Below are 26,670 nucleotides of genomic sequence, written 5' to 3' on the forward strand. Positions count from 1 at the left end.
AGCCAGAGAGACGGGAGAACAGAGGTCACTCTAGAGGCAAGAGCACCAACAGCAGAGATTCCTCTCTCCCTCTGAAGAGCCAGAGCCTGTAGCCCCTGTGCCAGTTGTATGTGTGTGTGTGCATGTATGCGTGTGCATGTGTTTGAGTGTGTGAGTGTGTGAGTGTGAGAGTGTGAGAGTGTGTGTGTGTGTATGTGTGTGGCTGCTCTGTGTTTACACTTGAACTTTGATGGTCTCCAAAAAGGAGCACAACAGCAGTCAACAACTGGTTAAAGCAATCGTAACCATGGCATGATATACAGATCCCCAGGCCTTGTACAAGCGCCCTGGGTTACTCCTCTGCTGCGGTACCCTGGCATGGTGTGACTGCACACAGGCCTGCTTACTGCCTGCATCACCCCCGGGGCTCCCACACAGGACTGCAGGGGGCAGATGCTGATTCCATAGAAAACACCTGAATGCTCAGATGGCCTCCTCCACTCCTGGCCCTGAGTGGCACCCCTCTGAACCAGGGTCTTTCCAGGGTCTGTGGACACACTGCTGTGACAGTCTATATCCTAAGTAGAAGCATCGGTTTTGAAATAGCATCTGCATTGAGTTCAATAGTGTCCCCCAACTCATGTCCACCTGGAGACTCAGCAACTGACATTTAGATAGGACTGGTTAAGATGAGGTCACGCTAGATGAGGGTGGGCCATACTCCAAGGACTGGTCCTTTTCCTCTCTCTCTCCTTCCCTGCCTCTCTCCCTCCCACCTTCCCTTCCTCTTTATTTCCTTTCTCCGTTTTCTTAAAAAGATTTATTTAATGTATATGAGTACACTGTAGCCATCTTCAGATACACCAGAAGAGGGCATCGGATCCCATTACAGATGGTCATGAGCCACCATGTGGTTGCTGGGAACTGAACTCAGGACTTCTGGAAGAAGAGTGAGTGCTGTCATCTCTCTAGCCCTCCTTTCTCCTTTTAGTTTGAGATGGGGCTTGCTCCCTATGGAGCCTAGGCTGAGCATCCTTTCTCCACTGAGTGCTGGGATCACTGGTATGCACCATGATGCCTGGTTATGAGACAGTGGAGACCCACGAAGAGAAGGCAATGTAATGACGAAGGCAGAATTTGCAGTGACGCAGCAACAAGCTGGGAAACACAAAGAGCTGACTGGCAAGTATTGGAAGCTAGAGAGAGCCAGAAGGATCCTTCTCTAGGCCTCCTAGAGACAGCATGGCCTCACCAACATCTAGATCTCATAAGTCAAACTTTACTTTTGTGAAAGAGGACATTATTAGAAATTGGTTCTAATGCTTGGATTCAACTGGGAATCTGCGTATCCAAACACTAAAGGTCCTTGTCCTCAGTTGGCTTTTAATCGATCAATAAAGATGCCAGCTGCCAATGGTTGGGCAAAGGGAGATGGGGTGGGACCCGTAGAGTTGCTCGGGCTAGGACGCAGTGGGGAGGAGGAAGAAATCACCACCATGAGTCGGGGGAGAGAAACGGATAGACGAAGGAGCTACAAGAGATAAAGCCAAGAGCTATGGGAGAATTCAGGTGGGTGGCCACTGGCCACTTCCCCGATTGGGCCTGGGGTAGCAAGGGAAGGTTTAGGAGTGCCCAGCCTTTGAGGTAGCTAAGACATTTTAAAATCAACTGGTGTGTGTGTGTGTGTATTCTATTCTCGAATCCAGATAGCTCCGAGGTGGGTGTGCACAAGCAATCCATCAAGAGACAAAGCTGTGTAGCCCAAACTCATCACTATAGGACATTCCTGTCATAATAAGCCATTAAGTCTGTGGTGATTTTTGTTGTTTGTTTTTTCAAGACAGAGTTTCTCTGTGTAGCCCTGGTTGTCCTGGAACTCGTTCTGTAGACAAGGCTGACCTTGAACTCAGAGATGGGCCTGCCTTTGTCCCCAGAGTGCTGGGATTAAAGGTGAGCACCCTGATCACTCACCAAGGAGATTAGCAGAGTACCCCTACAACATGCCAGTAACCCAAGAAGGAAGCTGGCGTATTCATGCCCTTAACGCACGAAGAGAGGCCTTGCTGGTAGGCTCTCCAGGGAGGGCTACTGTGATTTGGGGCTAGTTTTAAAGACAGGGAGAGTAAAGTCAAGCAAGAGCTAGGGCCATCTGAGGTCACATGGTAGATAAGGGGTAGAGATAACAGCAGGCTTTGCACTTTGGTTCTCATTCTTCTCGGTGTCCATCAGGTGATCTGTAAATATCTGTTGAGTGAATAACAATCACAATGCAAGTGGCCAGTTTCTTTTTCCTGGAGCTCCTGGCCTGCAGGATGAAGGCCAGTGCTGCTCTGTTGAAGTTAGAACCACTTTCCTTCAGAAGCTGGGGTTAACACCTCCTGGCAGCAGTGACATTATTCTGTCAAAAATGTCAAGGCTTTTTGGAAACATAGCCAGAGGAAATTTCTAATGTTGAAGCTCAGTAGCTTTTCCTTGATCATTGAAAGAGGACTTTATGGGCTGGCACGATGGCTCAGCGGGTAAAGGTGCTTGCTGTTACACCTCACAAACCTAGATCGATCCTAGGATACCATGGGGGAAAGAAAGAACTGGCTCCTTCGAGCTATCCTGTGACCTCCACAAGCACATGTGGCATGCATGTTCCCTGCAGGTAACACTAAACAAATAATTTAAAAGTTAAAAAGAACACAGGGCATGGTGATACGTACCTTTAATCACAGCACTCAGAAGACAGAAGCAGGTGGATTTCTGTGAGTTTGAGGCTAGCCTCGTCTAATCTACAGAGTTCCAGGATGGCCAGGGCTACACAGAGAAATCCTGTCTGGAAAAACCAAATCCAAACCAAAGCAAACAAGCACCAATATAAGAAGAACAAGACTTTGCTAATCAGCTGGACAACTCTATTAAATACATAACATCCTCACACCAGAGCTTGGCAGCTGATCAACCTGTGACTCCACTCCTGATACTGCTTCCTAGAACTCTGGTTATACTAACTGTAATCACTGACTTGTAATCACTATAGTCCCCTGGAACTCTGATTATATCAATTCACTGATTGTAGTTACTGTAGAGCTCATGACTGTACTAAACCACTGTAGTTACTTAGGGAACCTCAGGCTTTACCATGAACTTCTAACTGGTTGTTATTCTAGGATGCAAGCAATAAAACCAATAGACAGCATTTAGCAAAAACAACTATGGGAGGCCACATAGCCCTTGAAAATATGTTGTTATGTTATCTCCAATTTTCACCCTAAAAAGTAATGATGCAGAAGACACCCAGCACCTTGTCCTGGCATTTCAACCCAGGTGACAAAAGACACCCAGTGCCCCACTCCTTCCTTGTTGCAGGTCCACTATGGTGAACAAATATGTGATGGAGAGGTGGGAAAGACAGAAAAACAGAGCAGTGTTGTGTGCTATGGAGAGAGGCGGAACTGGAGACACGATGGCTGTAACAGGTGAGAGAGAGAGAGGGCTGAGGTGCATACGTCATTGCCCAGTAGGGTCAGCGAAATGGTGTACTACAGCCTAGAGCTTATGCAGAGTCAGACATAGCCTCTGAACTTGCCGCCTGGCTGCTGGATCACACTGACTTTAGGCAATGATGGAGGCCCCAGATAAGGAAAGGTTCTCTTTCTGGATTGGACCTCCTCGAAGGGCCACCACGTCGGTAATGGCCCTAAAGGACATGTTGGTGTCTGTGGTCCATGCTGCGGCTCTAGGCCTCAATGAAGCCTGAGATTCCTGTTGACTGCTGCCTGATGCCTTTGCTACCTCAGAAGGCCATGCTGATGGGAGCGGCATGAATAACCACCTGAAGCTGTGTTGAGGCCCATGGTTCTTATAGCTGCTGCAGGCCCTGAGTGGGTCAACCAGGGGCCGTGCTGATGTCTGCAGCCTGTGTTACCACTGAAGCCCATGTGGATGTTCATGGTCTGGGCTCCTGCCTGAAGCCATGTTGACATCTGTGGGCTGTGGAGAGCTGGGCCCACCTGTCTATAGACACCATATTTTCCTCAGTTGATGGTTTCAGGTGTGGATGCAGACAGAGAAAAACTGATTCTCCCTTGTAGGGCTGGCTACTAGGAAGTTGACCATGCCCCAGTGAGTGTATAGACTACACAAAATGAACTTGTTTCTTTCTTTTGCATGGGGGAGGGGTGATGGGCAGTGGGGGCGGGCATGGGAACACTGGGAGGTGAGCACAATATGGGTGTATTATGTGAGATTCCCAAATAATCACTAAAAAATGAATGATGCATCCTGAGGTATTGATTGCCTCTCTACTGTTCAGTAAGGCAGCCACCAGCCACAGGACTCTCTTTGGTGGTCCAGCAGTATCAGTGACGTGCTAGTGTTGTACAAACATACAGTAGAATGTTTATTCAGAGTTTAAAAGTAAGAACTTACTTCACAGATAAAGCCCCTCGAATGGGCCAAGACATACATTCAGAGAAACTGTTTAATAAAAGTGCTTGTTGAAGTGAAAGATAGAAACATCTAACATATACATCTAGGGAAACTGGTTAAAGAATACCAGATAGCTGGGGCTGGAGAGAGGGCTCAGTGGTTAAGAGCACTGACTGCTGTTCCAGAGGACCTGGGTTCAATTCCCAGCAACCACATAGCAACTCGTGCTTGTCTGTAACTTCATTTCCAGGGGACCCGGCACCTTCACAGACATACATGCAGACCAAACACCAATGCACATAAAATAAAAATAAATACATTATTTTAAGGATACCAGATAGCTACTCAAAAACATGCAGAGTATATGACTTGTTATTAACACCACTGGAGTCCACGAAGAGACCACAAAGAAACTATGCAAGCTTATTTCCATACATATGCTCTGACAGCAAGGAAAGCTTGGCTGTTAGCAGAATTGATACGGATATATGCTAATTCAGTTTAAGATGTTCAGAATAGACCAGAGACAGCACTGAATGTGTTCAAAGCTGTTAGAGGGAAGCCATCCCGGGGCTCAAATGTTGGACAGATGGAGGTGTAAGACGCTTCCCAACATGTTATAACGCCTCCTTCTCATCCTCCCTCTCCTCCTCCTCCGCCTCAAGAGACATTTATTTCTGAATTCTTTGTCCTGCTGAAGTGGTGTAATATGCATACCTTTAGTTATTAAGCTAAAGATCACCAACTCCCTCTGATATACTCACTGTTGGTTCTTTATGTACCAGACATGTGAATCCCTATAACCTGGTGAGGTAGCTTTCCCACAAATAGCCAATGTACTATCAGAGAAGTGAGGACATCTGCTCAAGTCCACTGGTGAGTAGGTGCAGGAGCCTCTGTTCTGCCTCCTGCTGCCCAGAGCTATATATTTTAGCACTCTAGAGCAGGTGTCACAGATAGGCCATGACAAGTGACTGATCCTCAGGTAACCATGCTGACTGCTCATTTCCCTGCTTCAACAAACTTCTCCTTAGTCTTGCATATACAGCAGGTGTCTCAAGCAATGATGGCAAGGTCCCCACTAAATACAGGGCCTTTCCTGAGAGTTGCACTCCTCACAAATATGCATTGTTGCAGTAATATTTAAAACAGCGACACTCGAACTGGCTCGTTCTTAATCAGCCGCCATCTTCCCGACTAGACTAGGCCTGAGGTCACCAGCAGCTGCGTGTTCTCACTGCTGCCGCAGCTCAGGCTGCTGGCTCAGGCAGCCAGAGGCACCGGCCCTGCCACCCAGGACACATCAACGTGGGAGATGGCTCTACCAATCTTCCACGCTGTCTCCACATGGTTGGGCTGAGCCCAGACCATCTTGCCATCCACCATCCTGCCATCCACCATCCTGCCATCCACGTGGTACCCGGTAGAAATGAGACTTAATGTTTAAAGATTAACCAAAGATTTCATAGGTTTGATAATGCTCAATTAACAAGGTACTCACACAATTAGAGGTGTTTCCCAAAATCTAACCTAGATATAAGTTGTCACCCAGGACTTCTCCCGATACATGCATGGTTCTACATCACTTCTCCATCTCTGTTTCCTAGATCCTCCTCCTCCTTCTCCTCTTCCTCTCCTTACTCCTCCCACCTTAGCTCTTCCCAACTTTTTTTTTTTTTGGTTTTTCGAGACAGGGTTTCTCTGTGTAGCCCTTGGCTGTCCTGGAACTCACTCTGTAGACCAGGCTGGCCTCGAACTTAGAAATCCGCCTGTCTCTGCCTCCCAAGTGCTGGGATTAAAGGCGTGCACCACCACTGCCCGGCTCTTTCTAACTTTTGGGGGAAAATATGCCACTACAGTGCATGATTTGTTTTTAACCCTTTCTAATCCCCTAGCACCATAACTCCCAGTCTGTGGACAGTGGGCCCAGTGGGCCACATGGCATCACTTGCGGTCATCTACACAGGGGTACTGGTGACTGTGCTTTCCTCCAGCCTGTTTTGAAGAGCCTCACTGATCATGTCACTTCCCTTTCTGTAGCAATCCACTTTTCTGTAAGGGAAGATGCATCCCCAGCGTTGATGGCAGGGGGATGGATTTGCTGTCTAGCACTGGCCTACTGGGCAGTATCATTAGCAGTCTGTTTGGTCAGTTCAAATGGGCTTGGAGTGCACACCTTTAATCCCAGCACCATGGAGGCAGAGGCAGGCAGACCTCTGTGAGTTTGGGGCCAAGCTGGTCTATAGAGTGAGTTCCAAGGCAGCCAATGCAACATAGACCCTGTTTCAAATAAAATAAAATTATTTAAAAAAGAAAAAGAAAAAAAAAAAACCCTTTCTCCATTTTGCCACTTTCAAATGGCTCTCTGTCTATACATTCCAATATTTTCTCCTAATACTTCCTGAAGTCTTTTGCATTTCTACTTATTTTAATTCCTCTGTAATCTAGGAATCAAGTAATCTATTATCTTCTTCCCTCAGGGAAAGGAATAAAGTGAAGCAAAGATGCCAAATGATTTCCTTAAGCCCCTACAATCAGTCTTCACCTATCTGTCACTGTCAATGAAAGGAAGAGTGAATGATTGACAATTGGTGACAGGCTCTTTTCCAACCACTGTGGATAGGAAAAGACAGTGAGATGGGAGAGGGCTCTGCTTTCATGGAGCTGGTGTTCAGGTGACGGGACAGGTAGTCCTTCTACTCTGTGACAGGGTCACCAGATGCCCACTGTGTGCACCAGGTTAGCTGGCCTGTGGGCTCCCAGATATTCATTCCTCCTTCTGTCTCTGCCACTGTGTGCACCAGGATGTCCACTTTTGGTTTTCAGCCTCCAATCTTGTCAGAGGAGCCCCAGAGTTTATAGATCTGTGTTACTATTCTCAGCTTTGTGTGGCTTCTGGGGAGTTGCTTGCCTGATAGGTGTTTTACCCACTGACCCATCTCTCCAGGCTCCAGAACTGGGTGTTTTCCTGCTGAGACAGTGGGCCAGGATAGAAGACTTCTGGGTTTCCTTGTGAAGCTGATAGCCTTCCTTCTCCACCGTGGCTTGGTGGACCATCCGTGTTTAGTACAAATCTCACCCCGATGTGGCAACACTGTTCTTTTCTGTCACATTTGCTTTTTGCCCTTCAGTTCTTCTGTCTGGATTATCCTGTCCTGAGCCAGTTAGCACTCAGCACGAAAGACCTTTCAGGTGGCTTATCACAGGAACATGGTATGTGGGGCTTCCAGTTTCAGAGGATGAGTCCACGACCATCATGACAGGGAGCATGGCGGCAGGCAGGCAGGCAGGCAGGCAGGCAGGCAGGGAGGGAGGGAGATATGGTGCTGGAGCAGAAGCTGAAAGTTATCTCCAGGCACCAGACAGAAAGGACTGGGCATGGCATGGTTTTTGAAATTTCAAAGCCCACCCCTAGTAGCACACCTCCTCCAACACGGCCCCTCCTAATCCTTCCTAACAGTTCCACCAACTAGGGACCAAACATTCACATACATGAGCCTTTGGAGGCCATTCTCATTCAAACCACAAGCCCCAAGTGATTCCTTTTACTTTTTGAGGAACTGTTCTTCTAAGGCCAAATATCTCAGGCCTTTTTGATCTAGGTCTTCTCCATTTCTTTCAAGATGTCCCAGTTTTTAACCCATTGACTCTATGAGACTGGTCTGACTGTCTTCTCACAGCTGGAAGAGCAGAAGTGCCTCTGGTTTTGCTCATGGTCCCATACCCAGTGTGTGTGGAAACACCCATTGACAAGTGTTAGAACCCACAACAGGGTGCTGCTCAGGCCACAACGCCTAGCTGCCCCTTCCCTCTGCCTAGCCATATAGGCTCCCTATTGAGAGCACTGTATGTGAATCTCCAGCTAACAGATCTCCAAGTGCCTGCATTTGGGAAAGTATGCTTTCAGGCTTAGATGCATTAAAGAATGAGGGTGGTTACTCATGTCCCATACATTGTCTTCACCCCTTTCCCTGCCACCTGTGGGGGAATCAGAGACCTTGGCTGCAGGCTTATGCAGAGCTTTTCCTCTTTTCTACGGGAAGGGACCCCAACTCTGCCATGTGGGCCTGAGTCCTCTTCAGGGCCCCTGCCATGTTGTCCACCTATAGCACTGTGGCCTGAATTCTCTGCAGAACCCCTGACATGTGTTGTCTGTCTGTCCATTCATAGCATTAATGACCCTTATCTTAAGCTTATCATCAACATTCTATCTCACGGTCCTTGAGTACTACACTTGGGATGTACAAAAGGCAGCACATATAGCCCTAGGTGTTCCAGGTGTCAGTGTAGAGGAGCCTTGGGAATGGACTGCTTCCATTAATGCAGGGAGTTAGTTCTTCCAGATACTTCCCTTCTCCTAGGGACAAGCTGTTTCCCAGAGGGTGGCATTTTTCTTGGAAGGAGACCCTTAAGGGCTGATTCATTTGTACTCAGGACACTCGAGTGTTCCTTCCTGAACAGCTGAGCTAGAGGCAAAGCAGTGTGCCCAACTGTCAGATATAATTAGCAGCCAGCAGCACCGAGGGTCCCCCAGCATATGGGGTGACATATGTGTATTTACATATATACATTGCCTAATCGATAGTTCCAGTGCAAACATAAAAACTCAGGAACATGACTGTGATTTAAGGGGCTTTGATGGAGTTTCATTCCTTAAAGAAAACCAGCGTTAGGTGTGTGTAAGCCGCAGACTTTAGAAAAAGCAAAGCTAACAATAATGTTGAATATTAAATCCTCCTCTAGAAATACATAAGCCTCCTTTTCCAGATCAGCTGTTTTTAGCATCTCCTCTGGAAACAACCTGGAAGGGCTTGAGAATCTACTTGCATTTGTGGCTTTTCCTTGTCTGTCTCCTCATGAGCCCACAGGCCAATGGTAAGGAAGACCTCTGCAATGCTGTTTCCAGAGAGTATTAATTGGTTGGGGTGGGGGTCAGACTCACCCTGGGTGTGGGCGGCATCACATCATGGGCTGGGGCCTGGGTTAGAATAAAGGAGGAAAAAGGAGAAAGCTGGCTTGGCACCATCAATCATGTCTCTTATTCCGTGATCTGCTCAAATGAACAAGCCCTTGCCTCCATGCCTCTCCCCGACAGACTGTCCCCTCACACCAAGAACCCAAGCAACCCTCCCTTCCTTAGGTTGCTTTTGCCAGATATTGGTCACAGCAACAAGACTGGTAACACACCCTAACCTAGTAATGGCAGCATGTGGGTACAGCTTTGGGAAATCTATTGCTTTCTTGATAAAACAAATAAACAAATGAACAAACAAACAAAAAAACCACAGACTCAAGTTTTGCCCTCTGACTGCCCTTCTCTGTACCCTGAATTCAGATCCCATGCTAGAGGCAGGAGGGTTGTCCTATTAGGCAGTGATGCCTATAAATCCCTGCCATTCACCATCCCTTCAATCACCATAGACTTCCTACTGACAGACTTGAGCATTCACTTGTCACCCAGGGTCAGGTGGGACCAAATACCAGGGTGTTAGAGACCCTGAGAATAGGTTGAAACTAATAATATACTTTGGAGGGCAAATATCCCAGCTTGCTGGCCTTTGACCTAGACAAATCTAGATGTGTCTCCAGGAAAACTGAACGCCAGGTGCCCATAGGAGTATCCCTCTCCAAAGCATTCCTGTATTGGCTTCCTTATGTCTCACTTCCCTGCAGTTCTACAATCATCTCCAAAATAAACTGATTTCACAAAAATTGTCTTAGGAGCTCCTTCTAGAATCCAACTGTGATATCTTGTGACTATGAGAATGAAAGCCACATGCAAGAACGGAGAAGAGTCTAGAAGCCAAGACCTCAGTAGCTGGTCTGAGTCCTTGCATCAGCCTTGAATTGCTTGTGCTGGAATTGAGAAACAGTTTGCTTTTGGTTGGCCACCATCCCTGGGTTGCCTCAGCACACAGCCAGATACAACTTTGAGAAGTGTGAGGAACTTATGGCTGACATGTGTATCGTTTGGACATGGCTAACACTACTGATGCAGCCCTTGCACTTATACCGTGCTAGGCAACTCATGTTTCCTTATGCTGCTCCAGCTAATCCTAGTGTGGATTCTTCCACCAAGTAGGCATCATTAACTCTCATCAAATGGCCAGCAAATGCTGACGTGTGTGGTGGAATTCCATGCTTAATTTAAATTTGCTCCTTTTTAAAGTTAATTAACGACAAATTCCACACAACCATCCTTGACTACAAAGTCAGTGGTGACATTAGGATCATGTACTTTGCCAGTGAAAAGTTGGCTAGCTTTTCATTCCGGAGCCTGTTGCACTTAATGGGCCGTATCTTCCACCCTTGACTTTCTCCTTTTTCTGCTGGGTTCCATCACCAGAACTAACACCACACTTCTTTCAGAGCTAATGCTCCCAGGTGCTGAAGCTCATGAACATGACATACTGGGAATACACACCAGGACTCTGACTCTCGGGTAGCTCATGGTACCACGCAGATTAGGTGAATATTGTATTGAAACAATCACACTGCATTCAAATACGTTCTTGTTTATAACCATCAGGATCAAACTTCAGGGGCTGGAGAGATGGCTAAGCTATTAAGAGTACTTGCTGCTTTTGTAGAGGACCCGGATTTGGTTCCCAGCCATCTACATGGTGACTCACAACCATTCATAGCTCCAGTTCCAAAGTACCAACACTTCTGACCTCTTTTGGCACCAGGCATGTACTTGGAGCACAGACAGACATGTAGGCAAACACTCATACACACAAAATAAATCTGAAAAAAAAATCAAACTGGATTATATATGAGAAGTCCACTCTGTGGATTCAAGTATATATTCCATTTAATATACATCATTCAACTCTGACTTTTTAAATGCAAGTTTTATTAAAATAATTGTTGAGATACAAGTACTATCAAACAACACTCATTCCCTTTTGTGTGACAGGTCCATAAGCACCCAGAGGTTTTTCATGAGGCTGAGTGTTGTCACGTTCCTGCCTAGGGGAGAAGAGTGTGGCTCTGGAACGAGGATACGTCAGAGTTACAATGGCTGGTGTGGGGATGAGGCCAGCACTGTGCTGAGCGAGGCTCTAGACAGCATGCATGCAGCCTCCTGGGTCAGTCAGGAATCCAGCTTAGTCTGCTGTAGGGTGGAAATGACATGTAGTGTATAGAAAGCATTGGCCCAGGGGCTCCTGAGATTGGGGAACTGAAGAGGAAGTGGCATGCAGACGAGGATCTGACCTTAGCATGTGGAAGGGAGGCAAAGGGGCTTTCTCACAATTGTCCCAGAGTCAGCAGTTCTTACCATGTTTGTATCATTGTGTAGTGGACAGGAAACAGACAAGCTCACTGGGCTTGACTCAAGAGTAAGCCTAAAAGGCAGGCATAGTAACACATACTTGTAACCCTAGTGTTTGTGAGGTTTGAGAAGTAAGAGGATTGCTCCAAGTTCAAGGCTGGCCTAGGCTACATACTGAGACAAAGGCAGATGAAGGCTGACATGGCAGTGCATGTGTGATTCTAATATCTAGGAGACTGAGACTGGAAGATAACATGTTAGAAGCCAGGTTGGACAGTATGACAAGGCCTGCTTTTTAAAAAATATTTAAGCCATATTAGATACAGCTTTGAGGACTGGGGTTATCAAACTGTTATAAACACAACAGGGCATCAACTCAAAAGTGCATGTGTGGAAAGAGGGTATGAAGATGCTGAAATGGCAACTTTTGGTAGATTTATTTGATGAAGCCACTATTTAATTCTATAAGAACACTGACGTCCATTAAATGACAATACAGAATTCACAATATGACAGCAAACCTATTTTAGACACATTTTGCTGCTCAAAGGCATTTAAAACAAAACAAAACTAACCTATAAAATTCAGCCAGACAGAAAGATAATGACACCAGCTGGTAACAGACTTTCAGACTGTGGTTTTAAGTTCCTAAGGTAAAAAAAGGGTTACAAACAGATGAGACTGTTAAATCCATTTGGTTTGATTAGATATAGAAAATATTAACAGTTGTCCTCTTCACTTTGAAAAGTAGCTTTTACAAGTCTGCCACTCCTCCTGAGTTTTCCCTACCCTATTTTGACAGAACTTGGAAGGCTCAAAGCAAGGCAGTTGCATCGGCCACTGGTTAGGATACCACTGGATCAAGTCCAGGCTTAGCCCACGCATGAAAACTGACCCCCACCTTCAAATACATGCCTACTGGTTAGCTTTTTGAGATAGCATCTTGTTAGAGAGCTCAGGCTAGCTTAGCACTTGCAATCCTCCTGCCCCTGCCTCCCAGGTGCTGAGATTCTTCCAGCTGTGTTCCATCACACTGAGTGTCTGTTTTATATTTCTGTGATGACTGACCTGTATGGTGGAGTGGCCTGTATTGATTCTGTAAGCTTACCTGTTTTGATATTTTCCATCTTGCAAAGTATCATTTTCTGAAACTCTGGTCATTAAATATGTCTACCTTAAAGTTCAAGACATTAATGTCCCTTCTAGGAACATGTGGGGGTAAAACTAGTATTTAAGGCAACAGATTTCATTTTAAGAAGTGACCCAAACCTTGCTTTATCAGGTGAGGGACTGCAGATCTGAAGGAAATTCAGGAGACTGACCCCACAGAAGAGATTTTTAAAAATTTACTATCTCCAGAGAACAGTAGGAAGGGAAAACATGTTCTGTAACTTAGGGTATGTGTAAGAGCCCTTATTCCACAGACAAATGTATGAAAACAGCTTTCCCTAAAGAAACTCACATCTCTGAGCCAAGGCAAGCTTTTTGGTTGAAAGATTGGTAGCTTTTGTTTGGCTCTGGAGGTTTCCATGGAAACAGCCTGAGAGACAGAAAAGGCAGCATTACCATATTATCCATATGCCACTTGATAAAACAGCACACTGATTCGTTCATTGTCCAGAGCAGAGGTATCTGATGAGCCTGACAAAGGCAGGCACCGAGCTTACTGGTTACACTTAGAATTTCCTGCTGTCCTCTGTTTGTTTGACACTTTAAATTAAAGTCAGATGAACACCTCCTCTGCACATTTCCCTCAGGACCTTCTAGCTCAAGCAAATCTCCCACAACCAGAAGCCAAATGAAGTGAAGCATTTCATTGAGCTCCATGGCCACGATGTTAAAATTCTATGACATGAGCTTCCTGCAGCTGAGGAAATGACTGTGAAGACTATTTACACTCTGTCATGTCACTTTCAGCCAGCGGGAAGGATTGCTTCAGTGCTTACTGTACCCGGATGAGGTGGGCAGCACCACCACTTGTCATTTCCCCCTTAGGTCTGGGTTGCCTGTTTTAATATAATAACGCACTGAGCACAACGATCTCATCTGATTTTAGGTAGGTGCTTTGAGAAAGGCTACAAAAGAGCCCTCACTCAAAAGGATGCATCCGAAGAACCAAAATACCAACGACAATGAGTCTCAACAAGACAAGAAGAGGCGTATCACCTTTAGCACCAGGTTGAGGAACACAGGGGGCAGGAGTGCTGCTGGGCACTGAAGCGGATTCTGCAGTTCTAGACACAGAGCCCACCTGGGAATTTAGTACATCTAAAAAGACAAGGCCTGAGACATTATTAAAAAGTATCAAAATTGATGATTTTCCAGAGAGGTGACTTGACATAGTTCTCGCTCACAAAACACTGAAAACATTTTCCCTTGGGGACATCAAGGCCAGCCTCGATGGACTAAAGGTCTTGGTAAGCTAAAAAGACAGGATGTACTCCCAAGAAGAATACATTTCTCCTGGAGTGTTTTTCTTCTTCTCCTCCTCCCCCTACTTCTTCTTCTTTTTTTTTGAGACAAAGTTTCTCTGTGTACCCTAGCTATCCTGGATTTGCTCCATAGACCAGGAACTCACAGGCCTGGAACTCAAGGATCTGCCTATCCCTGCCTCCCGAGTGCTGGAATTCAAGGCATGTGCTACCTCGCCCAATGAGTGATTTTCTAATAGAAATTTACTTTCTGGATCTGTGTAACACAGTGGTGCCTCACTTAAAAGGTCTGCACCAGCATGTGTTCCTTCCCAAGAACAGAGCATCTCTACGTCTGGCATTGGTACAGACAACTAGAGTGCAGAATAAAGTCTCAAAGGGGGGGACCAAAGGTCTAGTGACTTGCAAGTACAATAGGTAAGAAGTTTTGGTTGAAGTCTCAAGTCAATGAGAACAAATCACTGATTCCACTGGTGGGTGGGGAAACTCAGGCTGCAATGTGTCACATATGAGCCAAAGAAAAACTGTGACCAGAAGTCTTACTTAGGCCCAGGCACCTTTCAATCTTAACACACATCACTCCTGCAACCTTAAGGAAAATAACCAAATATCAGAAAAACGCTGCCCTTTCACAATGACTTTGGCAATTCATGCTGTGGTATGCTTAAGGTTAAAGAAAAGACCCTGGTCATTTTATGATAATGCTAAGTCCTCATAGCAGGCTCTTTTCCTGAGCACTGGCAAGCTGTCACTTGTCAAATGCTCAGTCTCTGTGGTGAATGCTGCCCTCAGCAGATGCAGCGTCACTGGGTGGGCTGAAATGACTACTGTCTTGAGAATCTGTCCCAATGCTTTTGGTCTCTGACTGAAGGTGGACAGACACCTGTACTGCTATCTCCTGTCCTTGTTCACTTAGAGAGCCGTCATCTGAGTCTCCACCCGGCGAGTCACTTCGGTCTAGCTCAGGGTTAATCACGTAGATGCCACTTTGAGCATCCAAAGCAGGTCTCTCTTTAATTCTCTCTCCCATGTCATCAGGGTCATCCACTCGCACAGCCTCAAACATTTCCTCAACAAAGGCCCGGCAGTTCAGAATAAGGGGCGGGAGAGGGACACTTCTGGCCAGTTCCTCAATATAGCGGGCAAACTCCATGGTCTTAAACTGTGTGACCTTGGCAAGCTCGAGGGTTTTGGCGGAGGTGATGATGGGGATACGCTTTGCAATCTCAAAGGCCTTCTGGAGTTTCTCAGCCCCCTCGGTCCTGAAGAACTCATTGATGGCCTTCTCAGTCTTGCGGAGATGGGTGCTCATCAGGCATAGCCGAGTGACATTCAGGACGAGTGTGATTGTGAAGGCGATCAGGCAGACAACCATATAGTAGACGCTCATGTCTCCAGAGGTGAAGATCACACGGAGGGTGACGGAGTAGGAGGCACGAGTCGGAGAACTGACGATACACGTATAGAGCCCACGGTCATCAAAGGCTACGTTGGTGATATTTAGGAAGTTACCAGAAACCAACCATTTTCCACCTAATAAGTCCAACAGAAATGAAAAAAAAAATTACAGAAAAGACCTTATTTGCCTTTTCATAAAATTACTGTAGCTTGTTTGTTAGGTCCTACTGTTTAAATCATGTTAAAAGAGAGAAAGGAAGAAGGAAAGGAAGGAAAGAAGGCAGGCAGGCAAGTAGATTGTCACATCTGACTAGGATTCTATCAGCATAAAACAAGCAATGAAAATTGATCTTTCTGAGCATCCTAAGGCCAGCATTTCTTCCTCACTGCCAGACACCAAGCCTATCAGGGAGACAGGTTTATCCACACAGACCCAAAAGACCAACCTTTAAGACATGGTCATCCATGTGAGTCTACACCATGCCGCTACCTATACATTTTTATACATGAAAAGAACATGTCTCAGAAGTATAAAGACATATTTATTTGTAGGGTGATGGGCTATATACTTTTATTAAAATGTTGCTTACTTTTTAATCATAAACTCATATGACAAAGTACAAAAGTTATTTTTTAAAATGCATCTAGGATGGGGCCAGAGATAGTTGAGTAGGTAAAGGTAGTCCTCACCAAGCCCAGTAATCTGTAGCTAGTGAGCTGAGCAGCAACATGCTTTCATTGCTCTCTGCTTCTTGATTACAGATGTACTATGTCCAATCTGTTTTGGGCTACTGACACTGGCTTCCCTGTAATGACAGACTGTAGTCTGGAACTGTGAGCTAAAACCTTTTCTTCCTAAGCTCCTTTTGTCAGGGTATTTTATTACAGCAACTGGAAGAGTCTAAGATCTTTTTGTGTGTGTAGTGGTGGAGATCTAACCCATATTTGCCAGGAGAGGATTCACCACTGAGACATACTCCACCAGTTAGTGTATGGGTATGAGAAGAGAAGAACACTTGTCTCTTCTGCTTTAACTTAAAATGAAGAACAAATCCCCTCTATGTTTAAGATAGATACTTGTGCATTCTAGAAAAGTGCTCAACCACTGCTGTATCCCTAACCCCCTTTGGAGCTAGTCTCCTTGACATCTTATCTTGGAGAATTCTTGCTCAGTATGTTATAACCCCTAAGAGCAGGGTTGAGTCACCCGCTGATCACACCTTACAGGATTACCTTTACTGTGCAGCTGCCGTCCTTTTGAGTTGTACCACTGGACTTCTTCATACTGATCCATTGTGAGAAGACATTCCAGAGAAACATTTGTTCCTTCTTTGGCTATAATGACATCATCACCTGAGTAGGAACCTGCTGAGAGTTCAAAGCCTGGGAGAAATGATGTATTATAAGAACTCTGATTCGCTCCCAGTGGAGCCACATCTTCCAAAACCAGAGCATCTGGCACAAGAGTGACCACCAGTAAGACGGATAGGCAGTGATGCAGCTTCATGGAAAAATCAAAGGCAGTCCTGTTTAGACTTGGAAAACTCAAACGTAGCTATGCTGAACAGGATCGCAGTGAATGACTTGTTGCTGGTAGAAAAGTTTTCCAAAGAAGTGGTCCAAAGTGTTCTGAGGCTTTTAAAATTAAAAGACGAATGTGGAGGCCAGCCTAAAAGAAAGCCACATAGTGTTTACCCAACTGAGACTCATCATGGGATAAAACTGAAACGGATAGACATAAAACCAATTAAACAATGCTGAGCCAGACATCAGCAGTCTTAGACTGTAGCCAAATCTTGCTACCAGTGGCCCCACTGTGGCAAGCAGCTTTCTCTGGGCTTCCACTTTTTCATCTGCCCACTGAGGAGGATGAGAGACTCTCTAAGGATGCTTCTGGTTCTAAATTCAAGTGATTCCATTTCACTTAGACAATTCTATATAACAGGGAGTCAATGAGAGCTGGAATATAGTTTAATGATCTTTTATTTCAACCTGCACCACTACCATATGCTAGACCAGTATGTAAAGCAACTGATATGTCTTACTCATTACTACAGAGATCAAAATCTATATAATTCAACTACATATGCAGATCAAACAAAAAATTCAGGGACATCTGAGGTAAAATCTGGTCTTGTTAGGAAAAAAAATATACTGTGTGACCTACATAAGAGAGATACTGACTTGGGAGGCTATACAACTTCCCTCTCAGAATGCTATATAAAAACCAAACCAAACCAAACTAAAACAAAACAACCAAAAACCCATAGCATCTTCTTTACAATTAAGAGACAAAAGAGTATATTTAATACTATGTACAGAAATCTATTTCTAGATTGAAGTCTAACAAAATTGACATCTTAAGTGTGTAGTTGGTAGAAGCACAAATAGAAAATTACAAGGAATGACTATTAGATTTGGAAGAATAAAAAGCAAAATAAAAGTCTAGTCTGAGTTTAGGTGTTTAGGATTTTCTTCTTGCTAATTTGATTCCCACTTTAAACCACCAACTCACAAGGAGAATGTCAATTCATACTTCTATAAATATGTGGTGAGACGCTCTGCTTTGTTTCTTCTCAAAGTCCAAGGTAATTAGCTTTCAGGATGACATTTATCTCCTTTTATACTCACAGGAAGGCTGCCTGATCATAGAACATAAAAACCAATGGGTCATTGTATTTGCCATTAAACCTTCAAAGTCTGAATTACAAGTCTTAAAATGTCATTTAATTTTCATTAAGCTCTTAAAGGATTGGATGAATAATGACAATAAAAAAAATCTCAATCTTTAAAATTTAAGGATAGACTAGAACAAAACAAAAGCTTCAGACTTTGGCTCTACAGAATATATTAAACATGTGTTTACTTCCATTTCCTCATGAAAACCTACTAAGACGACAATGAAGGAAACAGCACTAAAGGAAACAGCCTTGGGCATTTAATAAACAATTTAGCTTACTTTATAAACTTCACAGTGATGACTTGTTAGGATTATGCCAGAAGTTAATGGGAACCGACAGGCACCAATAATGAAACACTGATGAGGACCAGAAGCCAGGCTTTGTGCTAGTATAAGCTTCAAGTTCTTGGTCACTGAAGATGAGTAATATCTGACAGCTAGGACTTTGTCTACCTCCTAGACTAGCAGTTCTCATGGTCAGTACTCAAGCTCTCCCTGGGACTTTGACAGAAAGTTCCTCAGGTTCATCTGAATCAAACTGTGAAACGTCACTCACTCCCACTGCCATGCTCTTTACTGTCCGCTAAGGCAAAACCTTTAAATCCACTCATTTTCTTTTTGTGTATTTATTTTAAAAGAGATCTGTACACCACTTCTGTAGATAAAATCACCTGTATGGCCAAGTATAAAAATGACTCACTTCAGTTACTGTCTGTCACTGCTTCAAGCTCAGAACTGTATCTGCATTATCTTTGTAGCCTTGTGGTGTGAGGACTGCTGACTCGCCAGTCCTTGTGAGGCCAGTCACTGCCCAGTGCTGTGTCAGAGGAAAGTCTGTTCCCACGCTGGAATTTTCTCTCGATGCCTTGATCCTGCAGCCCATTTCACAGGTGAGCCATGTCTCTTGAACTACATTCTTCTTCTTCTTCCTCTTCTTCTTTTAGTTTTTCGAGACAGGGTTTCTCTGTGTAAACCTGGCTGTCCTGGAATTCACTCTGTAGACCAGGTTGGCCTCCAACTCAGAAATCCGCCTGCCTCTGCCTCCCAAGTGCTGGGATTAAAGGCATGCGCAACTACTGCCCGGCAAACTACTCTATTCTTTGACCTCTTCAATTCTTGACATTGGACAAGTATCTCTCTTATCTATCCCAGTCATTACAACCCCCCTGAGTCCATCTCTGATTTCATGCCAGAACCAAGAATCCAACCCAGTCTCTTTCCCTCCAGAATCAGAATTCAGCATTCTTTGCCCTCTGAGTTTGGTTGAGATATACCCACCACTACAGCTTGTGGCTCTTTCCTGTACCTCTCGCCCAGTGACCCCTCTGCTTATTGCTCATGTCTTGGCCTCCTACTTGAGCAGTTCCATTCTGATCTGCTCCTCCCTTGGGTCTATTTCCCCGTTTACTTTCTTGGGGAGGCTTTCTACAGTGTGCACTGCTCCACATTTTGAGTCTTCCTGCATTTCTGCCTTGGGTAGCATCAATGTATATCCTTTGACAGGCTGACATCTTGAATGTGCTCACTAGAAACCTGAATAGATGAGACTGTGGCTTTCTATGTTGAAACTCTGCTGGTAAATGTAGAGAGGAAGGAGGTGCCAGGATAGGAGATAAAGCAGAATTGGTACAGACTAGAGCTGTGGAGAGCTACTTGATTTGCCTTTTGTTTTCTCTATAAACATAGTGGGTGTCCATCTCAGAGCCTGAAGCAGTACTTCTGGAGTAACACTGTGCTAGTGTTTTTATTCTCAAGTGTACAAGCATTCTTCAAACAGACTTGCAACCTCTTCATTACCAGGTACTAAATAGAAAAAGTCAAAGCAAAAAAAAAAAAAAAAAAAAAAAAATCACCAAATTCAGGTCAAACTCATTTAAGTATTAATTGGTGTCTAGAGAGCTTTTTAAAAATACATATCTAGGGGCTAGAGAGATGGCTCAGTGGTTAAGAGCACTCACTGACTGCTCTTCCAGAGGTTCTGAGTTCAGTTCCCAGCAACCACATGGTGGCTCACTACCATCTGTAATGGGATCCGATGCCTTCTTCTGGTGTGTCTGAAGACAGCTACAGTGTACTCACATATATACAATAAATAAATCTTAAAAAAAAACAAACAAACCACAACAGATCCGATGTGGGCTTAGATTAGCATCCTGGGTAATTCCAAGGCAAGGGTCCTTGGGCTGACATCTGGCAGCACCAACATAGTTCCTCTTCTCCTTGACATTCCTGCTAATGCTCTAGACTGCTGGAACACTTCTTACCACAGAGCTGACCTGTCACATTCCATTCTGGTCCTGGCTTCTTCTGCACTGTACAACTGAGCTCCTGCAATCTGATAAAGCCAGGGTGGCAGAGGTCCAGAGTGCAGACTTGACTGCGCTTGTTTCCTGGATGGACATTCAAGCCTGGAATTCTAACCAGCCCTGTAGTTTTATGAAGGACTTAAAAGTTTGTGCCTTGTGTCCCTCCCCACCCCCCATCTTTAAAGTAGGAAAAACAATACCTATTCTTATAGGAGAGTGGCACCTAGAGAAAATCCATGTAAAATATAGCCTTGCAACAGCACTCACTAAATGCACTCTAGTTATTTTTGCTGATGGTTCTTTAGATGCTGTATTTACACATAGACCATTTGACAGTTACACCATTAAGCACTTTTACTCAGAACACCACAAACTATGCAATATTCTGGGATAGGGAGGTACCATTGCAATTTCAATTTTTAATTCAAAACATCACTTTCTTAGTTTCATCACAAATCACTCTTTTTCAATAACATCAATCAAAATGTCACATCACCTGTGCCCTGCATTTGTGGCAGACAAGCTTCCTTATAATCCACTTATCCCTTTTCAAGCCCTGCCTCTGTCTGTTTGGGTCAATCTCCCAGTTAAGTAAGCTAACTGAAACTTTTGTTCTTGGGATTTAGAATGGAGATATTTGTAGTTTAGGGCCATTTGAAAAGAGTGAGCATCCAGGGTGTTGAGACAGTGTGGTTCAGCCTTCCTACAATGGAAAGCTGAGAGACAGGACAAGAGGGATGGAGAGAAGAGAGAGCCATGAGAAGACTGAAGAGGAGGTGGAGAAAGAGGCTCATACATGCTGCTTTGGCTCTTACAGAATTCAAGTTTTTGGTACCAATTCAAGTTTTTTTTTTTTTTTTTTTTTTTTTTTCCTTAAAGAAATAAACATCTTTACGTGTTCATTTGTTAGTTTGCTTCTTTCAAGACAGAGTTTCTCTGTGTAGCTCTGGCTGTCCTGGAACTCACTTTGTAGACAAGGCTGGGCTTGAGCTCAGATATCCACCTGCCTCTGCCTCTGTTTCCTGAGTGTTGGGATTAAGTCATAGGCCACCACTGTCTGGCTCTTTATTTGGTTTTATTCACAAAGCCACAAATCATTAAAGCTTATCTTGCAAACAAGGAAGCAAATGGGGAAAACGGTTAAGTAGGAGAAAGAAGATTAATAAGCCTTGTAAGACTAAGATAACCATAGCTCTAGTCACCAGGTGATCCTTGTTATCATGCATCTCCAACTATTCCCTTTATACTTTGGCAGTGGTTCTCATCCTGCAGGTCACGTGTTCCTTTCACAGGAGTCGCATATCAGATATACTGCATATCCAAATATTTATATTACAGTTTATAACAGTAGCAACAAAAAGTTTTATGGTTGGGGGGGTGGGGGTCACCACAACATGAAGAACTGTATTAAAGTGTTCAAACATTAGGAAGGTTCAGAAGCACTGCACTATGAGATGTTCTGAGCAGTACCCTATGATCCACAACTACAGTCTTTGTTCTATACACAGCCACTTGTGTGGGCTAGGGGTTCACAAAAATCTTCCTAACAGGGTCTAGAGAAACACCACAGCCACCCTAAAGCTGATCCTATGTCAAAGGGAGCACAGCAACCTGAACCTGACTTCCTGGCAGGAGAAAATCAGATATGACAACAGCCTTGAGTATCCACTTGGCACCAGCCACTTTAGACACATCACAGGCATATGAACACAGAGGCCTTCTGGCACTAGCCATGAAGCATTAGAACCCACCTGCAGGTAAGAGATGTTGAGCAGTTGGAGACAACAGTGGCAAGTCCAAGGTGAAAGCAGGAGGAGAGTGAGGGTTCAGATCCCAGTGGCTTATTCCTCATATGAAATCTTCAGTTAGCACTAGTGGTCTCTGTTACCTGCAACCTAGACTTAGTGTGATCATTCCCCTTCCCAAAGCAGTAATGATGGACGTCAGCAACTGTCACTACTTAACTCAAAGCCCGACTTTACATCATCAGTTAAACCTGGAACCTATCACAGGAAAGGGGAGGCAGCCAGTGCTGCCGCTGCTGCTCAAGTGAGTCAGGCCATCCCCCACACTCAGGATTTACAAACTAGTTTAGAAGCTGGGGGCAGACACAGCTAAGCACATATACACAAGAAGGCATGAGCAGTGCTGGAGGGAGGTGCAGCTGTGCTGCGAACGCAAGAAAATGGGGATTCATGAATGTTAGGGGTGTGACCCTGGCACTTCCAATATCATGCCTGTTATTGCCAGTGTAGCAGCTGACATGTTAGGATCATGAATAAGCAGAAGACTAGATAATTTCACCCCAGAAAACCATTCTGAATATTGACTATTACTTTCAAAGTCAGGAAGAGAAGAGCCTTCGCTGTCATCCCGAGCAGACTGCTTGGCTGCTGTTCCTGCCAACTTTGAGTGAAGAAATATTTCCATTCAGCTCCAATTCTCAACAGAAGCAAATAAGGAAGCAATGTGGCTGACTTCCGTTCTGGTGGCAGTGTTTAGTTGGCTGCGGAAACTGCCGTTTGCAGAGATCATTCTGGGAAGAGTCAAGGGGGAGAACACTGGCGCCCAGATGGCAATGCTTTTTCACTCCAATTACAGCAGGATACTAATGTCTTATTCCCATAATTAACTGCTCCTTGTTGTATTTACAGTGCATCCCCTCTGCTCTGCCTTTAGTCACACTTGCAAAGTGGAGGTTCCCTACAAACTGCCACACAGTTGACAAGGCGGCATTCTGAGATGGCAAGGAAGAAAGCAAATGGAGAACAGCTTGTGTGTCCCTATCATCCACTGCAAAGAGCAAACACAAGTTGTGCTGCTTTCCGCTAGTGTTGCCATGGGGATCTGTGACATTGCAAAGTTAGTTCTAGGGCCAAAGAGATAGTCAAGGGGGTAAAGACACCTGCTGAGCAAGCCTGAAGACCTGAGTTCCATTGTGGGACCCCCATAGAGGTAAAAGGGGGAGAACTGATTCTACAAAGTCGTCCTCTGACCTCCACACATGTACCATGGCACCTATGCTGCCTGTTCCCATGTACACACACTAATGCTTATGTTTAAAGTTACTATTATCCAAACAGAGGTCATCATTTTGAGGCCCATTTACTTAGAAGTTCCTAGTCTATATTTCCAGTCATTTCCTGAAGCCTACCACTCTATCCCCAGTCATATGGACAATTTCAGCTCAAATGTCAACATATTTTCTGGCACAATAAAAAACATTTTCTGTATCTATCAGTGGTAGTGTGAACAGGTTTGGCTCCCACAGATCCATGTGCTTGAGCACTTGGCCTATAGGGAAAGATCTATTAGGAGGTGTAGCCTTGTTGGAGGAAGTGTGTCACTGTGGGGGTGGGCTTTGAAGTCTCCTATGCTCAAGCTCCACCCAGTGTGGAATTCCATTCTCCTGTTTAGATGTAGAACTCTTAGCTCCTCCAGCACCTTGTCTGCCTGCATTCTTCCCGCCATGATAATGGACTGAACTTCTGAAACTAAGCCAGACCCAATTAAACGTTGTCCTTTATAAGAGTTGCCTTGGTTATGGTATCTCTTCACAGCAGTAAAACCCTAAGACACCATCCTTTTTAGAGCTTTGTCTAAGTGCCAGTATCACTCTGACTGTATCCTTTTTTGGCACAGCAGTGACTTGAAGCGGATGGCACAATATTTGAGAAATGGGCTTAGATTCAGGACCTTCCCACTTCATTTTCTTTCCTCTGGAGTCTGAAACTAGGGAAGACTCCACTGTATCTTTAACTCAGTAGATATAGCCCCTCATGGTAACCCCAGACTTACTTGTCCAACATATACACAGCTTAGAGGGGATCCACAGAAGCCGTCCAATTTTCTAACACCAAAATTATAGGATTATGTAATTTAGTGGTCAGAAGAATGGGCTCTGGAGTTACAAGTATCTGGTCCTTGTGCTGAGTGAAGCCCAGGCTAGAAAAGCCTTTGTTTTTATATCTACTGAATGAATTTAGGAATAGTAACAATCTTGGAATGTCTGGAAGCATGGATGTAGTAGGTACATTATAAATACATGCTATTGTTATTATTACACTTTTTAGATACTTCCAGTTAGGTCCTACTGTATCTGCCCAGATCACAGTCCTTTTACCCAATCTGGGTGCTATACTCTAAATCCAATCTATCTGCTTGTGATATATCAAAATACTGCCTTCAAAGAAAAACAAAACCTATTAGGCAACTTCTCACTATTTAGGAGATAAGCTTAAAACTTCAGGTAGCAGCCGTAACTCTCCAGGAGCTCAATATGTAGGAGCAGTGCATGCATGTGCAAACTGCCTGAAGTAGTTTATAATTTGGTATGGTCTTTAGCTGCATTGATATCATTTCCTCTGATATGCTCTAGGACTCTTAGATACTCTTCCATATCTGGAGGCTGATTCCATCATCATCTCTTTCTTTGCCTAAAATCATACAATGTTTCCAGTCCCCACACAAAGCTTCAGTTATGTGTGTCTTACTCTACCATCTCTCAGTTGTCTTCAACTTAACATTCTGGTTCTAGTTGTTCTTTTTGCTTATCATTTCCTTTCCCCAGCCACATCTTCCCAGGAGAAATTAGAGAAATTGTGTTTTTGAGAAAGGTCTCATTTAGTCCAGGCCGGCCTCAAATTTTCACTCCAAGGTAAACTTGAGCCCCCCTCCATCCCCCCTCCCCGCCTGTATCTCCATCTGCTAAATGCTGAGATTACAGAACTGTGCCAGCACTTCACCTGGAAAATAATCTTTATAGAAATGTCAGTTATCATTTAATGACTTACCATTTTAAAAGAAACTTTTTTTTTTTTTTGAGAGTTCTTAAATGGAAAGTACTGATGGCAGTAACCTACTTAAACAAAACCGTTCTTGGTAAGTTTAAGTGTAATGGACTCTAAGACCAAAAATTTTCACAATTGTTGCTATAATAATAATGGCAATATGTAAAAGACAAGACAGTTACTGGTGGACCAAGATACACTCCTGTACTTTTTTCCTTTACAAAAAAAATCCAGAAGAAATCCATTTTCTGTTTTTTTTTTTTTTGTTTGTTTGTTTTTTTTTTTTACCAAAAAAAACCCAGAACAAATCCATTTGTTGGACCAGACATTTTTGTTTGAGAACAGGATGTGGTTACTTAGCTCTGGCTGGACTAGAGTTCATGATGTAGCCAAGGCTAGCCTTGAACTTGCAATTCTACTTCAGAGGAACAGGCATTTGGTAAGGTCGTATGATATCAGCATACCAAAATTTAAAGAATTACCACTGAAAGTAAAGAAAAATATTTGAAGGGTTTTAGGAAGTGACAGTTACATCTGAACACTGATGCAAGGGATTGAATAGAAGAGGGGAATCTGTTTCTTTCTTTCTTTCTTTCTTTCTTTCTTTCTTTTTTTTTTTTCCTTTTGGTGCTAGGAATAGAACTCAGGGCCTTGCACATGACAGGCAAATGCACTACCACTTAGCTATACACCAGCACAAGAGAGAGACACTTGAATAAAAGTCTTTAGGGTTTCAGGTGTTCCCCCCTCCCCCCACTTTTACAAAATTTTAATGTCTTCTTGGTTAAACTGCTCAGGCGCAAATGAAGCGACGCACTGCACATTTGAGCAACCCTAAAATTACAAATCAAAACCATGTCACTCTCCTGCTTAGAAACCTTTAATTACTTCTACTCCTGCTTCCAATAGGCGGGCTTCCTCCTTCTCACTTCCGCACTCAGTTCCGTTCCATCAGCACATTTAAACTTCGATGAAAGCACTTAACAACCCCCTCAGATACCGTTGTTTGATTTGTTTGTGGTCTCCCTTCCCCACCACCTTTGCAGTAAGCTGAGAGCAGGGCCTGCACTGGATTCCCAGTTGTGTCCCGGGTCGTCTCTAGCCCTCCAGTATTCTATAAATACTTCATGGCGGAACCCCCACAGCCACACCCAGCCTTCACGGAGGGCCGGCATCCTGGCTTCCTCCGTGCCTAGCTCCGAGCATCCTTTATCTCTCAGGAAGCTACCTGAGCAGAGTATTCACTCACCTCACCGGAGTCAGCGCCTTCCGCCCCAGCAGATGCTTGACCCGGAAGCACTTCTGGAAGGCGAACCCGCCTCCGTGCGGAGGTCAGGAGTACTTCCGCGGCGTTCGGATCGGCGAGCGGGCGGCGGTGGCCGCGGTGAGGGGT

At 44.5% G+C, this 26,670-nt stretch overlaps 2 protein-coding genes across 6 annotated transcripts in view; one reads left to right on the top strand and one right to left on the bottom strand.

Annotated features, from left to right (window-relative positions):
- Nucleotides 1-1,400: 1,400 nt before the first annotated feature.
- Fam114a2 (family with sequence similarity 114 member A2) overlaps nt 1,401-26,670 on the top strand; it is a 61,191-nt gene continuing 35,921 nt past the window's right edge. For 2 of the 4 annotated variants that reach the window (XM_076936808.1, XM_076936809.1), the window contains exons 1-3: nt 1,401-1,548; nt 3,334-3,443; nt 18,940-19,071. Coding sequence is in view for 1 of the 4 variants with exons in the window: in XM_034507466.2 (XP_034363357.2) it covers nt 26,559-26,661 (103 nt within the window). In the remaining 3 variants the exon portion in view is untranslated. Of the gene's footprint in view, nt 1,549-3,333; nt 3,444-18,939; nt 19,072-26,536; nt 26,662-26,670 lie in introns of those variants that run through there. The other 2 variants (XM_034507466.2, XM_076936810.1) reach the window with 2 other exon arrangements.
- Mfap3 (microfibril associated protein 3) lies at nt 11,231-26,657 on the bottom strand. Of its 2 annotated transcripts, none has more exons than XM_034506357.2 (3): nt 26,527-26,657; nt 16,735-17,170; nt 11,231-15,636 (listed from the first exon to the last, which is right to left on the bottom strand). In XM_034506357.2, the coding sequence occupies exons 2-3, from the start codon at nt 17,006-17,008 to the stop codon at nt 14,867-14,869; spliced, it is 1,044 nt and encodes a 347-aa protein (XP_034362248.1). In that variant the 5' UTR covers nt 17,009-17,170; nt 26,527-26,657; the 3' UTR covers nt 11,231-14,866. The 2 variants fall into 2 exon arrangements, with proteins under 2 accessions (XP_034362248.1, XP_034362247.1); XM_034506356.2 differs by lacking the exon at nt 26,527-26,657 and adding an exon at nt 22,239-25,132.

This window comes from Arvicanthis niloticus, chromosome 6, assembly GCF_011762505.2.
Source record: "Arvicanthis niloticus isolate mArvNil1 chromosome 6, mArvNil1.pat.X, whole genome shotgun sequence".
In the NCBI taxonomy this organism is placed as follows: Eukaryota; Metazoa; Chordata; class Mammalia; order Rodentia; family Muridae; genus Arvicanthis; species Arvicanthis niloticus.

What these genes read in the sequence shown, in the direction of transcription:
- Mfap3 (XM_034506357.2), bottom strand. Translation starts at nt 17,008, where the DNA reads ATGAAGCTGCATCACTGCCTATCCGTCTTACTGGTGGTCACTCTTGTG. An exon ending in ACGGCAGCTGCACAGTAAAG is followed by an intron (nt 15,637 to 16,734) that starts GTAATCCTGTAA and finishes TGGACTTATTAG; the next exon opens with GTGGAAAATGGTTGGTTTCT.